Source organism: Arctopsyche grandis, chromosome 12 (genome assembly GCF_051622035.1).
Source record: "Arctopsyche grandis isolate Sample6627 chromosome 12, ASM5162203v2, whole genome shotgun sequence".
In the NCBI taxonomy this organism is placed as follows: Eukaryota; Metazoa; Arthropoda; class Insecta; order Trichoptera; family Hydropsychidae; genus Arctopsyche; species Arctopsyche grandis.
In genome coordinates, this window is record NC_135366.1 from 15,946,964 (window position 1) to 15,966,254 (window position 19,291).

Sequence of the window (19,291 nt, forward strand, 5' to 3'; positions counted from 1 at the left end):
CGATGATGACCGATCTAACTTAAGCTAATGACCGATCTATGCTGCTGGCTGTTACAGTGAAAACATATTTCAAGTGGAAATATATTTTCACTAGTGAAAATATATTTTCACCAATTCAAGCAGTGAAAATGTTTCAAACAATGAATTTACAACGTTTAAATCTATAAATTGAACCCTAACAATCCAATCTTAAATGAATAGGGCCAACCCTTACTTAACCTAACCGATCCTAACCCTTAAATAATACTAGCCCTAAAAATGAGAATAAAACCAACCATATTCAAATGAAACTGGTTATGATTTCACTGAAACGCCAGTGTAAATATATTTTTACCTGGAATATAATTTCCCTTGACACATACATAAATTTAATATTTTTTCAAGGAAAAGAAAATTTGCTTCTTTTACTAATCGTGATATAATAACGCTTTCAAAATATGAAAACAGTATAAATTTGTCGTAATTTTTTTTCCGTGAATTGAAATGTGAAATCCACAGATGTTGGAAGGAATTGAAAATTTTCCTGCGCTTTCGATTCCGGAAGAAAAACTCGGGTCGTGGAAATTCGCGTGCTGATCGGTCAGGGCTGCCACCCAAGCTCTGGGTCGTTTTCGCGGCGATAATTCATCTTTATCGCGAGGACTTATCAAACGACCCTCGTGTGCGTAAACACTGGCCGAATTATTAATGTATTGTTTTACCTGCAGTGCGTATTAGGTACGCACTATAATTATAACTACTTGGCGTTTTCGATTTATACTCGCATTCCATGTATTATATATGTATATGTATATTTATAACTCAATTTTTTCGCATTCTTACTCGTTCGCACGTAATTTTTCTGAAATAAAGGTATCCGAATTTCTTTTAACGAAAAAAATATAAATTATTGCATGATAGCGAATAAAAATCTTGAAATAAATTAGCGGTTTGCGCGAACACGCTTTCTGAAAATGATATATATGTATGTCACGCAATACTTTCGTGTATTAATTATTACTTTTTTATCTGTGGGAAACAATGTTACGGCTTTTCAATGTAAAGCGAACTAAGCTAATTATTATTATACGAGTATATTATACGGGGAGATAAACGACAACATGATTTGTTATTATATGATTAATTTATTCAAAATATATGGTATAATAAATGATTTATTTTATATTTCAGAAAAATGTGCGTTTTAAAGACCATAATTTGATGCTGTTTAAACATGAAATTATATTTCTCATATAATATCATAATAAAGGAAAAGAATCAAGCAGAAATACCTTTTATTTGTATTTTTAATTGAATAATTTGAATCCATATTTTGTGAATCAATTATGAATAATTTGAAGGCTTTAGGGTATTATTAGCAGGTGGACAATTTTTCTAACGGGTTTTTCGTTCGTTTACCTAGACATTTCTGCTTCCAATCTTAAAAAAAATAGCCTGCATCGTACTCTAACCCCACTCGACCACATGAATATTCAAAACGAAAATATTTTTCGTCGCTCGTACTTTTTTTTGGCTTATTTTACACCGGCGAAATTGAGAAGGGCTTGCGGAAACACGGGTCGTCCTAACAATATATATATATATATATATATATATATATATATATATATATATATATATATATATATATATATATATATAAACCTATCTACATATAATATATACCCAAAGGGTGATTTTAATTAGATTTCGCGCAACAAGACCGCGAATCTGAGCGACATTTTTATAAATATTTTTAACTGCTCAATAAACACACTTTAACGACCAATAAATTCGCCGGGCGTACATTAAAAATCGCCTTTATTGCAAAAACAACCGAAGTTGCGGAAGGTTGAGTTTTGTTATCTTATTAAATTGTTGTTGTAGCAAAATCGACCGTAATAACCGACTCACAGATTTTAGCTAAAAAGATTGACATCTATATATTTTTTATTGAAATTTACGGCCATTGCACCATGTGAAGTTGTAAAATTATTCATTAAAAATTTGTACTCTATGATTTTTTTAACATTGAAATAAAACAATGCAAATAGTATTTATGAGCGTGAATTGCGCCATAAAATGGGACAAAAAATTCTACATCCTAAACTATGAGATATTTCGAAACAAATATACTATTTTGAAAGCGTTACTTGAAAAAAATTGAAGAATAAAAGAACAGAGAAAATCATGATTTCTTTTCATTTTTAAACGTGCTAATTTTCTAACTAAAATCTTTAATTTCAAATCATTTTTGATTAATTTTGTGTAATTGAAAAGCAAAATACAGAGTTTTTTTTTATTAATTAACCATAATAGCTATAATGAAAATTAGGCTAAAGTAAGAAAATTCGAGAAATTCGAGAACGCCTTATAATAATGCAATCAAAAATTTTCCTCTCGGTAAAGAAAACGATGTAGTAATTACAAAGTAAAGATAATAGAGTATTTCGTGGTATCCTCTTGAAATCTTAATCTAAATTATAATTTCCCTTTGAAAATTTGAAACAAAATAAATAAACTTCAATATTTAAAGTCGCTATAAAGTTGCGACTTAATTCTTACACTTCTATTACATTAATAATATTCTATGTTTGTAAAATTATTTACATTAATGTACAATATTTATATAATTTTAATTAATAAACATTTTTAAATTTTAAATAATAACAGTTAATAGGTTTTAATAAGCAAAACAACAACAATATATGTGTGAGTACTTGAAGTAAGAATACTTGAAATTTATAAACATATTCAACGATGTACCCAGGCGCGTAACTACTATGACGCACGGGCATGCGGTACATGCGGGCCTTTTAGATTTAGGGGCCCAAATGGATTTTATATTAAAATACTACGCATTTTTCAAATAAAACTCGTAATTTTTTTTTAATTATTCATAAGACTAATGGAAGCATTAGTTAAAAGTTTATACTCCAAATTGCGTGTCGAATTTTAACGATTTTGTACTCATTCTCACGACATTTAATAGATTTTCGCTGTGGTACTAATTGTAATAATGATTATAATTGTCTGCATTGATCTATAAACCCGATGTTAAATAAAAAATAGAGTAATAATAATGGTTAATAAAAGATTTTCGTTTCATTTGTGTATTATGAATCGGGTAACATTTATCGGCCCGGCAAATAAATATAATGCCCCTCTCTAAAATAGCTCGCACAATAGATTTGATTTTCGCCCGGAAAATCAAACGTCAAATGGGTTGACAGTAACAAAAATAAATACTGACCCTAACGATCTAATCTTAAATGAATATCCTAACTTAACCTAACCTAACCCAACCCTTAAATAAATAAGTGTTGGCTGCTAAGATATTACGATTACCCAATGAAAATTAAAAACTGGTTATGATTTCACTGAAACGTCAAATTTTATTTGACGTTTGATTTGCCGGGCGAACGCCGATTCTCTTGTGTGAGCTATTTTAGAGATGTTAATTTAAAACTAAATTTCGTTTTGAAATTGGTCGTGTAATTTATTTTACAGCCATGCCAAAAATATTATCCCTTATGAATCACGTTCTCGTATTTGATATCGTTCGAAGTTTTTGGATAGTTGTTTATATTTAAAATGAAATATTCGATAATGTGATTTAGTATAGTTTCTTTTTTTTTCAAATTAATAAAAGACTATAAAATAAATTGGATAAATCAACTCAGGTTCAGTAAATAAGCAATATTATAGATTGAACATGAAGAAGCTTCTAAAATGTCTTTTAAGATGTTATTACAGATTATTTATTATTTTGTGACTTTGAAAGCGAGCAAAAAGATTTTTTTAATTATGTGAGTTAATTAAAAAAAAATTTAAAGGGGGGTCTTTTGTTAACATTTGCATACGGACCCAATTTTTCTAGTTACGCCACTGGATATACAATTTTTCCTACCAAATAAAAATCTTTCAAATCTTTTACTACAAATGTACATAAGTGCAATCCCTTGCGTACCATATGAGTATCTTTTCATCAAGCTTCCAGCCTCGCACTTTGCTCTGCTTTCTCTGTTATCATACTTCTATGTAAAATTGCAGAAGATCGAAGAAATTTCTAAACGTTACAAGGTTGGCTTTTTCTTTTCCTAATCCGTTGATATGCATAAATCAAACGAAAGTACATAATATTTCAAAGGATTTACGCCGAATGGCACATTGACTATTTAACACCGGTATAATACTCGATAATACGTAAATTGAAACCCTGGCAGACGATTAATCACAAACGCCCATCCACGTCGAACCGCTCACACTTTACAGTTTTCGCCCGAACCCAATTTAACGATTCAATTCGAATCGATTCCCACACGAACCACTACGCCGACATAAACAGGGACGTACCGAGTTTATTAAACTGATTTATACAATAGTAATCGCAGTAATAATTTGACGACCACCTCGGTATACATACATACATACATATGTATGATCATATGTAGAATCGGCCTGTCTGATTGCGGCGGTAAAACCGCTGCGGTTATTACCGCGCGAACGTACACAGGGATTCGGTCAGATTAACAACGCTCGTCCTGGGCGATAATTCGTGTTTGTGTATGTACATCTGTATCAGTGGCGGACGGTGGGTGTTAATACCGGGTGTGCTGTGTATGCCGTAGGGCGTAGGGTATAAAATTAGCAATTAAAAAAAAATACTCGTTTTGCATTACAAAAATGTTTAATTTATTAGTTATTTATACATAAGTTCAATGCGACGTTTCTGAGACATAAACTTTTCAATCACGTCTGCATAGAATGTGTCTTTCTGTTTTAATTCCATCAATAACTTTTTTTCTATTGAAATTAAGCTAAGGCCACATAATCTATCTTGACCTTGCGTACCTCTATAGCAAGTTTTTATTCTTTTCAGCGCCGAAAAAGACCGTTCTGCTGAAGCTGTACTGCTTGGTATCGTTAATATTAATTCTCCCAGCTTAAACACCTCTTTAAAACCAGATTCGAGGTTATTTTTTGTCATGAATTGTATTAATTCATGAACAGGTTTCTCTGAAAATTCAGAGCTGGAATATAGCACAATGAGTTCGTTTTTCAATCGAATATAATCAAACAGTGATCCATAAAAATCTTTTAATTTATTAATTAAAACATTTGGAAAATTTTCTTTATATTCGTCATATTTATCATTACAAAGAAGGTGGAAATATTCTAATTTGGAAAGTGAAGAATATCTACATTCGACTTGTGCGATTATGCTATCAACTATTTTGAAATATAATTGACGAAATGAAGTTTTATCTTCTACTTCTGAATAATTTTTTAATCTTTGTGGCCACGATCATGATCATCATTTTTTTCATTTAAATAATTATTCCATAACATTTCAAAATTATTATACCTTTCGTATTTCAGTTGCTGCAAAACATCATTAATTTTTTTACAACAATATAAAACGTCCGAAGATTTAGATTGAAGAATGTTATACAAAACATCAGTTATTCCAAACAGTTTTGAAAAAAATTGAAGAAGTTTAATTGTTTGAAAATCCTCTAAAAAGCCTAAAAACCCTCGTGCTTTTATAACAGTATCTGTGTCCCATAATTCACAATTTTCTATAACATGTCGAAAAAAAATATGTAAATTGACTTCTGTATTGTTGTACTGTGCTACTTAAACGAGATGTAAAATTCCACCTTGTGGGTGCTACAGAGGGAAGTCTTTTTGTCACAAATTCCTGTAAAGCGAATACTCTTTTGGAAGATTTTGAAAAGTATGTAGACAATCCATTTAAAGTTTGAAAAAATGATTTACTTTCTTTAATATCAGAAAGACCTTGCTGCAATACTAAATTCAATACATGAGCATAACAGTGTGTAAAAAGAGCAAAAGGATAAGCATTGAGGACTTTGGATTGCAAACCATTTACGTGTCCACTCATTACACTTGCTCCATCATAAGTCTGTCCAACCAATTTGTCTTGAATTTTAAATTCTTCAACTATGTTCACCATTAGAATAGACCATTAGATGTTTTATCAGCACTAACGTCTGTAAAACTAATAAACCGTTCATGTACATTGCCTTTACATACAAAACGTAAAACTGTTGAGAGCTGTGATTTTGTCATTATATCTGAAGTTTCATCGAGAATAATAGCAACAAAACTTGCTGACTCTACTTCATTTTTTATATGAACTTTAATAACATGAGAGATTGCTTCGATTATGTCATTTTGTATACTTGGAGAAGTACCACGAAAGGTAGTAGCAGTATTTAGAGTATCTAAAACAGAATCATATTCTCGAAGAGCATTTAGATATTCAATGTAATTGCCTTTGTTTACGGAATTACATGACTCGTCGTGACCTCGCAGGGACAGTTCTTGTTTTCCTAGATAGATTATTGCGTTAATAATTCGTTTTAAAACATCTCTATTTTTATTTACTTGTTCATTATGTCGACTTATTTCGGCTTTACGTTGACTGTCAATTAATACGTCGATTCGTTGTTTGCCAAACATTTGTATGGAAAGAAATGATTGAACGTGTGCCTGCGATCCTTTGTGTTTCTTCAGTTCAGTCAAATGGTTGAGATCAGCAAATCCTTCTTTGTTCCACACATTAATATCTTTGGAGAACAATAAACATGGCCAGCAGAAAAGTTTGGATCGAATTTCACAGCCTGTAATCCATACGAATTTTTTATAATTTGAAACGCAAAAATGTCTAGTGTAAACTTTTGTTTTTTCTTTATGCAAACTGGATAAATTTGGAAGAGACGGACACGGTTTCCCATCTTTAATTATTTTTAATTTTATCTCAAAACTTCTATTTGAAAACGGAATAGTTAAAATGTCTTGAACACTGTTAGCCATTATTAGTTATTAGAGGTATGACTGAGATATGACCATAAAAATACGAATGTGCGAAAAAGTACGAGACCACGTGTCGCATCGCATTGGTCAATTGCCGACTGTTGCGCGGTGCTCTGAAGTCGTAGCACACCGTACGTCTTAATATCGCGAACAAACCTATACAAGCGAATATCCGCCTGCACACTCCAACCAAACCCACCAATTTGCTGCACGGCATAGGTATTCTCTCGTCGCGGCGCACAAACTACATACACACATCACACAACACGCTGCAGACTGCACACCACACCATACACCATACATTTAGCGCACGCGGTAAATACACCATACACATCAATGCCTGCTTATACAACAACACATTATTTTGTATTAAAATACTACTTGGTTTTCACGGGTGTGCGCCGCACACCTAGCACACACCCAATATACGCCACTGATCTGTATACATATGTATGTATATCTATGCTCCTAGCGAATGTTGTCCGTAGTATTGTCCCTGTTTGTTTGTATTGTGCCTTTGATGAATGTTTGGACGAAGGTCAATATTTTATCATGACCTGTCTTCTATGCAGTATCGATATGTCATGGAGACGTTTGATAATGTCAAGTTGTAATAATACATAAATGGTAGAAGTATTTTTTTGTGTATTTCAATGATTTTTTAGTCCTTGGTAGTATTATACATATGTATTAGTAACATATGTATGTATGTGTATATTTGAGTGAGTAATCGTGTTTATACAAACTAGGTATAATTCTGCGAAGTTTTGGCTAACTTCTTTACGGACGGTAATGGTGATTTCGGTATTACGAAGCGTCTCTGTGCTGAAACATTGCATGAAACTAAAGTGTGTTATAATCAGGGGCGTTATTTGAGGGGGGGCTGGTGTGGGCCGCCGCCCCCCCCCCCCCTAAATTTGAACGGGACCATCCACGTTGTTTTATGTATTATTATGAATTTGAATTAAAATACCAAACCAGAAAAAATAGAATATTGAAATTTTTTAGAACACTGTCAGGTAAAAAGACATCGACTTTTCCCAGAAAAAAAATGGTAACTCCCAAATATTTTGTTTTGTTGTTTGTCTTGCTTTGAAAAATTTTCAGGAGATTATTTTGTACTTTATATAATACACTCATTTTTTTAATATAATACACATTAGTTAGGCCTGGGATCTATGTACATACATATTATATATATATATATATATATATATATATATATATATATATATATATATATATATATATATATACATAGTATATACATAGTACATACATAGTACATATTATATTTAAATATTACATTCTAAAATTTATCAAAAATTCATCACAATCTGAATGCAGTAACATTTGCTTCTTTGAAAGATTTTTATACTGTGCATTCATATCCATATATGTACCTACGAATACATACATATACATATGTATGTATGTAGATATGTCAAATCGACACTGTTTGCCAAAACTCCTTTCATATTCATGAGTGTTGTCTTGAAATAAACCATATGATTCCCGTCTGATATTTTATTTCAGATTCTTTTCACATGTATGTTTTATACCCGCAAACTACACAGAGGAATAACTAACATTTGCACACTCTGAATGTAATGAGTTCTGGAGACAGAGACGATATATGGGGGGGAGGGAAAATCAACATACGAATGTGACCATAATACAAATCTATCTATCCATTTACATTTTCAATCATGCATCACATCGATTCAAAATGAAACGCAATTTAATTAATGTTCCTTTAATTGATCTTTCAGACGTTCTGCGTAGTTTCGAAGAGGTTCAGAAAAAACTACATCCATCGCTTCACGGCAACCAGCTCTTTCTTCTGGTGGTCACCTTGGTCACCGATGAGACGAGCTTGCATCTATCTCTGCACCAACCAATTGTTCGACTACGTAGTGATGGCCACCATTCTTCTCAACTGTGTCTTTCTAGCCATGACGGAAACCATCGAAGAAGCTGAGTGAGTACTTTGTATATGAGCCGTTATAATTGAAAGTGGGATAAGTCCACTTTTCTTCATTTCTAGAAATATCTCGCAAAACATTAAATATAATTTTTTGCGTTTAACAATATTTAAAAATACTGGTGGCCTGTAATACGTTTATTTTGCTTTTCCGAGATTCTGGACATATCAAATTAAAATAATTTAATTTTAAAGTATTAATTCCGTTTATCTGAATTGCGATATTTTACCGAGTGCACAATTTTGTGCACACAGGCCACTAGTTGTATGTATGGCTATAATCTAAGATTGTACATACATACATATATTTCGCGGCCCGAAATAACATATGTACATATATATGTTTCGGCCCAAAGCGATTTACTTCATCACCAAGTGTTTCATTGAATATGAAAAATATCCATGTCAAAATCCAATAACGAATATATATACTCGCTTTATATCCTACATTGGAATGGTTATTAACAAAAATATAATATTAAAAAAAAAAAAAAAACTTTCTTTTAAAAAATTTCTTGCACAATAAATGTAATTAAATTCTATGTACAATAAATGTAATTAAATAGATTTTGACATGTAAATAATATAAAAAATCAAGGATAGTTAAAAAAAATTGCCTGCGCACATGCCTTTTCTTAAAGTTGTTATTTAACATGTCAAAAAGGGGGAATATGTAGTCCCCCCCCTCACAAAAATTTAGTTAACGAGTTATCGTTTTCCCAAGGTTTGGAGGTAAACATTCTAGAGTATTTCTTCATCTAAATCCGACTATACCCGCATATTATCATTTTTAAACATTTTTTTAAACACTGCGGTTCATGAACAATTAGAAAATAGGTAAATTAGCCCATCTGTCAAAAAGTTTGTGTATCACTGATCTAAGATTAATCTTGTCGTCACATATCCCGAGGGTATTCCTTTCTTCCCGGTGTACATTTATAGTATTTTTGCGGAACTTTGTTATCCACGTCGTTCTCGCAAGACATAATTTCTTAATAATTCTTCGTCCCAAACTTATTTTTTCCTATGATATATTTATAACTAGACTAATTTTTCGCGAAATAGAATGCTAGCGTAGCTCCGTCTAATTGAACGAATCTACTATAGAAAACTTTTTTCAAAGTTACAGTTGTTGCTCTTATGGATTAGTTCCTTTATATGTATGTATAAATATGTATATGTTTATATGTATAGGTATAATATGTTCATATAGAAAATCATCAACTTGAATGTACATATTTTATATACAACTAGCTGAACCCGGCATTCGTTGCAATGCCACAATAACGCATACAATTCCCGTTCCCGTTCCCATTCTCGTTCCCGTTCCCATTTGTCGTTAAAACGCAAGCAGCGAACACCTTGGTCGCGACCCGAAAACATTTGAAATTATAGCGTCGCAATGAGACTCATTCCCATTTTTCCCGTTTTTTTTCACAGTAATCTTTCCGGACATGCATACAACAAATCCTAAAAGTTCCATTGTAATCGGTTCAGTGGTTTAGGAGCCTATTCGAGACACACACACAGACTTTCAATTTTATTTATATATATATATATATATATATATATATATATATATATATATATATATATATATATATGTACATATATAGATTTTATGTAGTATTGCTGTTGTACCATTCAAAAACGAATCGATGTAGTTCTGCATCGAAATAACAATACAAGCTCAATGATCAACTCACTATCTCCGAAAGCCATCATTTTATATTTCATCATTTATATTTTATTTAACTTTTCCACGTCAGCTATTAGTCTCTTGGCGATTCAACTTCTCGTCTTTATCCTCACTCGTCCTATACGCAGTATTTTTTTTCTCTTTTTGGGTTCTTGTAAAGTGTAAAAGTATGATTTACGGCCACAGGCCAGTGGCTCGAGAGTGTACACTGCCAATATGCGGTGGATATTCTTTACGAGGCTTTGCAGGGGCAGCGCGTGAGTAATGGGGGCCCGGACCCAACGTTCCGTGCAGGGCCGGCGCGATTTATCAATTTTAAGTGGCCACCGTGGGTGGGTCAAAACCCAACCGTTTAACTGAAAATCTATCTGCGTTGACCGCGGACAGAGGGGCCTAATTTGTACCCCGATCGATTATTTCGTCCTTTAATTAATTCATAAAATATATTCTCACCTCATTTGAAATTCTTTTTCCCGTTTTATTGTTGTAATCCCAGCTTTTTGTAAATTTATTTTTACATGAAAACTATTCGAGTAATTTTATTTCAAAGTATTGTTTGAAATGACAATACTCTCGCGTGCCGTTAAACCGATGTCAAAAATTATATGCATGTTTTGATATAATTGTTTTTCAAAATTTGCTTGGAAATAGACTGTAAAATTTTAGTTTTTTTTTTATGAAAACATGTATTTATTTTTTGATTAGATAATGAATAGGTTCCATTAGATTACTACACAAAAGTGAACATGAAAATCAAGGCAAAGTAAAACATGTATGTATTTTCATTTCTAACAAACTTAACTGATCTCTATTTAATTTCTCATCAAAACATTTCGTAAGAATTCATTACGTGTCTTCATCAGAATACACATAATGAATTCGTAAAATTTTTGGCAATGTATTTATGATTTTTTTTTAATCACCGGTACATTATTTCGTTTTTTACTTTATCTACATATGTACGTAGTAATAAAAGATGAATTTTAGTGATCATGCGAAAATTCGAACTCGAGATTTTGACTGATTCCAACTCAGAATCGATCACTGATCACGTTTTCATGATCCAGAAAAAAATGTGTGTGTTTGTATGTGTATGTGCGTGTATATGTGTGTGTGTGTATATTGGTTGGGAATTTCGTAAATAAGTTAAAATTTCTATGATGATATGACATATTTCTATGAATCCGGGTAAAACTAGTTTATAATAATCAACAAATTCGAAATGCTATAATTTCAAATTTGCAGGAAATAGGAATAGATTGAAATTTTGGTAGAACCGTTTCAACAATGAAATCAGATGAATTGACAACATCTGATCGAAACAATCAAACTCCAGTCACGTATATTCAGGTCTAACCGGCAACACCGGGCCAGGAGTTAAACCCACGACCCCTCAGTAGAAATCATTACACACTAACCACTGATCTATGTTGCAAGTTGCTAGTAAACCGAAATTCTCTTCCTCTCTTTTTTTTAAACAAACAAATATGGTCTATTTGTATAATATACATATGCATGTAAATACTTAAATGTGTATGTTAGACCTAATTCCAAGCTCAATTCAAATCACAAATAAAAAATAACCCTATCAAGTGAATTGACTTTTTAACAAAAGCAATATTTTTATATTATCTATTAAATCGATAATTTTTTCTCAATTTTCTACTAACGAGATTTACAATTCAATGTCACGATATATTATAGATTAAATTAAATAAAAATTCCCACTGTAGTACAGTAAATATTTTTTCGCTACATACATAGTAAGTCTTTTAACATGACAATTACACGCGTCCTTTTTGACGGGCTAATCCGCTCGTACAGTAATAATTAATGACCGGGCCGTTTCACTTTGGCACACTACTATCTATGTATGTACGCTATGTACATATGTATATCTATACAATATAATATACATAGTCTCGTGTGAAATTAATAAGCCGTAATTGACCGAGCTCGGCTCCGAGGCTTCATCATTTTGCACTCGATCTTTTTTCCACACACATTTTCCGGCTAAATTATTCAAACGAAAGCGCAACACCTTTGACATGTATCCGCTAAAGCTTAATTGTTTTCGTCGGGCCAGTATGTGTATGTAAATATACGTATGTAGTCTAGAATTTCAAATAGCGAGAAATTTAATTAGAAACTGTGTGCACATGCAAACTTGCACACGGAACTCAGGTGCATAATTTTCCACGTTTCGCTTTAGACAGTGAAAAACATTATTATTTCAGTTCTTCAGCAACCGTTGTTACACTTTAGCAACGTCGGACTTAATTGACTTTGGATTATAAATTAGAACGGGCCCCTTCGTTTCCATTGTGATTCTCACAATGTGATTACGGCATTTATATTATTCATGCGTGTTTACGAACTTTCATTTTTGTTTTTTAGCTAAAATAAATTATATGAAACTGAAACGAAATAATAACATGATATGAAAATGTTTTAAATGTTTCGTTTTTGTTCTTTCGAATATTTGAATAGCATGAAATATTCACACTATAATATGAAACACTCAATGTTGATTAATTGAAATGGTGACCAAGTAAACAAATACCATATAACCAACATTGCTGTTATAAACTCTCTCGCCAATGATTTTGGGGTATGGATGGTGAACTCGAATTTTGATTTATATTACAGTATATTCTTTAAATAACTGCCATAAAACATTAATCAATATTCATTAAATAAATACAATATAAGGTAAACAGTATATGATATTATATTACTCTAATTCCATTATGTACATAAGTACATACATACTAGCGAGTCCGATAAATGGCCCGGAAAATAGCTCGATAAATTATCGGTAAAATATCACTATTACCGGTAAATTAACAAAATCACTGCGTTTTATCACATTTCTCTTCTTTATTTCATCTGGCAACACTGGCCCGGACTCGGTGCTTCTTTCAGGAGAAAACAGTATACAATGCTGAAAATAATAGTAACAACTATTGAACGGAATTACAAGAAAGATGTAGTAAATTAGTTTCCGTTTCCGATGATGATATTGCAGTCGTTCCATCTACGACTAAATGTGTGTCATCAGTAAAAGAAAGGCTTCAATTGGCTATTAGAAATAAAAATGGTCAGTATAGTAAAGAAACCTACCAGAAGAAAAAAATGAAGAAATTGTGAGAAATTCATTTAAATTTTTGAGGAAATGGAATAAAATTTAAAAAAATTACGTAAAAAATTAGATCACAGCTATCTGAAGATAACATTTTCTTCGCTGTTATTTTCTAAAGAAAATCAATATTTTTTTAGTTTTTTATAAAATATTAATTTATAGAGAACTAGTTATTTTACCCGGCTTCGCTTAGTATTTGTAATATAAACAGCATGAACATGGCGAATCTAATGGTAAATATTCATTTGATTTTTTATTAAATTTATTTGAATCGAAAAAATATTAATATAAAAATAAATATATTATTATATTATTCACCAAATTGAATTATCTTCATAGAAACTTTGTTTGGTTTACGAAGTTCCCAACCAAAGACATTTACATTCCTCTTTCGAAATTATATATTAAATTCATTACTTATAAAGTGGTACTGAATTTTTTTGGGCAATAAATCTTAGTATGTAATAAATAATGTTAGCAAACCATTCAGCGTTTAGTTAAATATATATACTACAAAAAAATAGTTTATTTTTGAGATTGGAAAATCTAGTCATTTACCGGTATATCTGTAATTGGTAATAAAATTATCGGATTGCCGGTAAATGGAAATAACGGTAAATTGGGCTCCTTAATACATATGTACATCTTAATGATCATTTAGCAAAAAGAATATATAAAAATATTCAGACATTTCATTTCATCTACTATAGGAGCTCAAAAGTAAATATCATTAAGGATTCTCGCATCCACTCTTTGAATTTTTTTCTAAGATCTTGTAATTTAAATTGCTTTGCAAAATGAAGCGATGCGACGCAAAAACGTCACATTAATAATTTCAAACGACGAACTGTCTTTGAGGTCAGTAACCAAGTAGACTTAGTCATTAACTGAACTTGAGTGAATGAATTCCAATGGGATATTTTATTTATAATAAATACATAAAAACAAATTTATAAGATCGCATTAAACTTTATATTATAATTATTTACGTACACTACATGTCTGCTTAATCAAAGAGAATAGTTTTGAAGTACCCAAGCAAGGATGCTTGTTACAATCAACAATTAGAACATTATGACATTTGCGAAGAGCCTCTTCTAAGCTAGGGCTTGATTAAGAAAAGGTTCACGTCTATGGATGTATATGTACATATATTAAAGTTAATCTTATGTGATACATATACATACATACATATGAATATGATTCAATTTTATGAAATTTTTTCGCGTACATGATAATAAGTGCTTTGACCCAAATATATAAAACCGAAAGATGAATTATTTTGACTTTTCTGTTTTAACGACTTCAAGATGATATTTTTTGCAAGCAGTGCGTTACCAATTCTTGGGAACGTTCGCCGCAACTGTTCCCCGGGGTCTACTTGGATGAAGAGTACAAATCTTGATACCGAGAGTCGTACGGAGAGGATTTTCATTTGTACCTTGTGATATAAGTTGGCTTCTCAAACGCTAAACTACCCGGCTTTAGATAGGAGACGCCTTTGACTTTGGCTCTGATGAAATGCTACATTCATACACTCGCTCGATAAAAGTCATCCCCTTTTGGTCCTTTGGAACAATTCAATTTTGCAAAATTCTCTACATTAGACCTATACGCGCGCATACGCACGCTTTGGTATTATTAAGGTTAAAGCACCCATTGGTAATTAAAGCTAATTTACTCCCTAAGCCCTAACAACATAATCAGAGGGAATGTTTTAATTCTCAACGCACGTTGGATCACAAGGGCCCCCGAGACGCTCGTTGATAATTTCCGTCCGCGCAATTTTAAATTTAAACCGTTGCGTGCAAATGTCCCCAAATTCGATGTAATATGGTAGCGCCGTTGAAATTTTCCCAGTTAAAGGGATGGTAAAAAAGTGTGATGGTAGCTAATAAAACGTACCCAGCTTTAGAGTAGCTGCAATAAATCGCGACACTTCCTCGCCGATCGGATGTCTCGCCGGATTTGTTGGTCTTTTAGGTCCTTTTTATGTCTTTTTGTTGCAAAAGGTCTACCTCTCCGCATTGGTAAATCCACCGATTTATAGCGCAATTTAATTCTCTATAAACGGCTGCGACTAATTTAGAGATGTTTTTATACACTCGGTAAATTACATTTGCACTTGATATTTTCGATATATAATTGAATTCTGGGATGAATAAATTTTTTTAACGATCATGTCTCTGGAGAATTTTATTAAACGGAACCAAACTTTGTAGATGGCAAATACATAATACATACATACATACATATATACTATTTATAAACATTTTTTTATTTTTATTTTTTTATCATGTTGCCATTACAAGTTGACCCAAAGCGACAGCTATGGTATTAAACTTGCACATACATATTTTTTTACATATACATATATGTATATTCCAGGAAGGCCTAACCTATAGCCAGCAGCATAGCTCGGACGTTAAGCTTCTGCTTACCGTCATGAAGGTGCCGGGTTCTATCCCTGAATGAAAATGAATTTTTCAGAGTATGCTGTTGGTCAGACCTGGATTTGTGACTCCAGGTTGATCGTTTCCTATCAGAGTTTGCCAATTTTCTCTGATTTCATTGTTGAAACGGTTCCCGGAAAAAAAATTGGCTAAAAATCCTTCCTACCTACTATGTCACCACTATTTGAAATTTGATGAATGTACAATAAAAATTTATGTACAATTCATAGATGTCTCGTTAATTTGCGAGTTTTTTCAGTGTCTCGCAATTCAACGACTTATAATAAAAAAAATGCTGCATTTGTATTTGTAATTGGCCAGGAAGGCGCATTGGGATTTTCCTGTAAGGCCTTCCTGGTATATATGTAAAATAAAAATAAAATAAATAAAATAAACAGGTAAACCCCAATGCGCCTTCATAGACAATTAATTAAACATTACATCATTTTTGATTACATAAATCGCTGTATTTCGAGAGACTGAAGGACACGAAATTAACAATTAATTAACTAATTAATTAATCCGTAGAGACATCTATAGATTCAGACTTGTACATAAATTTTTATGTTTTGTACATAAATTATATTCAGATATTGACATAGCGGGTAGGATGGTTTTTGCCAATTCAATACCTTTATAGATTATAAATTTGAAATTATATTCAAAAAGTGGTGGAAAATAGTAGGCAGGTTAGTTGTCAATTTGGAGAGGAACAATTTCAACAATGGAATCAGATAAATTGGCAAACTCTGATAGGAAACGATCTACTTGGAAACAAAAATATCTAAATCTGACCAGCAGCACTGCTTAAATACTCTGAATAAATTATTTTCAATCAAGGTCAAACTAGGCCTCGAAGCTCGAATCCATGTTCTCTCGGTATTGATGCAACCACTGAGCTATACTACCGGCTTTAATATGTACATATGTACATTGTATAAAACAGGAATGCTTTATATATGTATTTACATAATTTGAGAGGTATGAAAAATATATACATATGTATGTATGTAATTATGAAAAATGTTTGATAAATAAATATGGGTAACGAGTCTAACCGAAATCACAAATGCAGTTGAGCAATTAAAAATGCTAATAAATAGATTTTTGGTTAGGTAAATAAACGGCAGATAGATAAATTCAGTGCTGTCATCCAATGGATTTCCAAGGGTTTCCAGAAACCTTATGTTCAAACTTTAAAATTTCCAAAAATGTTTACAATGATAGTTCTATGGTTTGATTCAGAATTTGAAGTTTTTACATTTTTGTCGTAAGCTATGTATGTACATATGTATGTATGAAAAACAATGGCATCCATTAATTTCGTTACTATATCAATTAATCAACATTCAGTGCTTACATTATAGTTTTTTTAAAACTTATTTTTATAACTTAAGTTATATTAGAAGAATTTTTTTAATTGGATAACTGGAATAGTATGCAAGAAGATTCAGGAAAAAACAATGAAGGTAAAGATTCTACAACTTAGAAACGTCGTCTTAGACAATTCAAATGCTGATATTTTCGTTTGGATTAATACCATATATTCCATGAATTATTTTTTAATATAAAAATTACTCATTGTAGGAACTTACATTTTGAAATATTCAAATGAAAAATGAGACCATTCTATTATACGAGTGAATCGAAGCTCTTTGAGCAATTACATTATGATTGCGTCGTAAATATTCATACTAGATTGAGCTCTTTAAAACCAAGTCGTTCGTGCAAAAATCTCATTCCTCGCTCTAATGAAATGCCGAACTAAGTGCATCGCAAATTACGGAAATAGTTTTTCGCGCCAGCATTTATTAAGCCGCTAATGCAACCAAGTTGCAAATAATACGAAGGGGGTGGCATAATGCTCGCGATTACATCGGAAGCGGGAATTTCCTGCCCGGAACACGATAAAACGACCCGTTGCATACGCGAAATGTGTCTAAATTCAACATACTATTTCGAAAAATGTTCAGTTCATTAAATAAGTCCTGTTGGTTAATATAAAAAATATATTGAGTCATTTTTGCGATCCACTTTGGGAATGCACAATCCGCTGAAATTGTCCTGAAGCTCTCAGCCACTATATTGCAACAATATACGGTAGCTATAATCGTGAATAATAACCCTTCAGAGATATTCGCTGAAAGTGCACTCATTTACTACCGCTGTGTCGTTAACTATATAATGTATAATTTTTAGTACGGTGTTTTTTTAAAGCACTCATTTTGTTATTATGCATTAACTCGACTCAGAATGAAACATTCAACTTAAATTTTTACTGTCAAACTGTAATGTAGGATTAAAGTTTGAATACAATCTATGCATTTTTTATATACATATATGTACATACTTATGTATGTACTGTCACGTTCCGTTGAAACATTTATTTAATTTTTTAAACTACATACTTGGTTAACTAACCAAGTTTTATTTTATTAATATTAAAATGTTACATTTATCTTACATATATTATACTAGCTGTATTACCCGGCTTCGCTCAGTGTTTATAATATAAACCGCTTAAACATGACTAAGCTAATTTAATTAAAAAAAAAAAAAAATTAAAAAAAAATTTAAAAATTAAAAAAAAAAATAAAAAAAAATAAAAAAAAAATCAAAAAAAAAAATTAAAAAAAAAAATAAAAAAAAAATAAAAAAAAAATTTTTAAAAAATCAAAAAAAAAAATCAAAATTTTTGCCTTCTAGGGCTTCGCCCTCGGCGCCCCCCTGAGCCTTTGCCTTCTAGGGCTTCGCCCCTCCACGCCCCATGAGCAATTGCCGTTTAGGGCTTCGCCCCCCTTAGTTAATGCCTTTTAGGGCTTCGCCCCTCCGCACCCCCATGATTAAATGCCGTCTAGGGCTTCGCCCCCCTTAGTTAATGCCTTTTAGGGCTTCGCCCCCCGCGCCCCCAAGATTAATTGCCGTTTAGGGCTTCGCCCCCCTTAGTTAATGCCTTTTAGGGCTTCGCCCCTCCGCGCCCCCATGATTAAATGCCGTCTAAGGCTTCGCTCCCATGATCAGTTGCCTTTTAGGGCTTCGCCCCCCACGCCCCCAAGAATAATTGCCGTTTAGGGCTTCGCCCCCCTTAGTTAATGCCTTTTAGGGCTTCGCCCCTCCGCGCCCCCATGATTAAATGCCGTCTAAGGCTTCGCCCCCATGATCAGTTGCCTTTTAGGGCTTCGCCCCCCGCG

General features: G+C 32.3%; 1 protein-coding gene across 1 annotated transcript in view; it reads left to right on the plus strand.

Annotated features, from left to right (window-relative positions):
- NaCP60E (Na channel protein 60E) overlaps nt 1–19,291 on the plus strand; it is a 245,469-nt gene that overhangs the window by 157,675 nt on the left and 68,503 nt on the right. The window contains exon 2 of the mRNA XM_077443333.1: nt 8,595–8,803. Coding sequence (XP_077299459.1) covers nt 8,688–8,803 — 116 coding nt within the window. The 5' untranslated portion in view covers nt 8,595–8,687. The remainder of the gene's footprint in view (nt 1–8,594; nt 8,804–19,291) is intronic.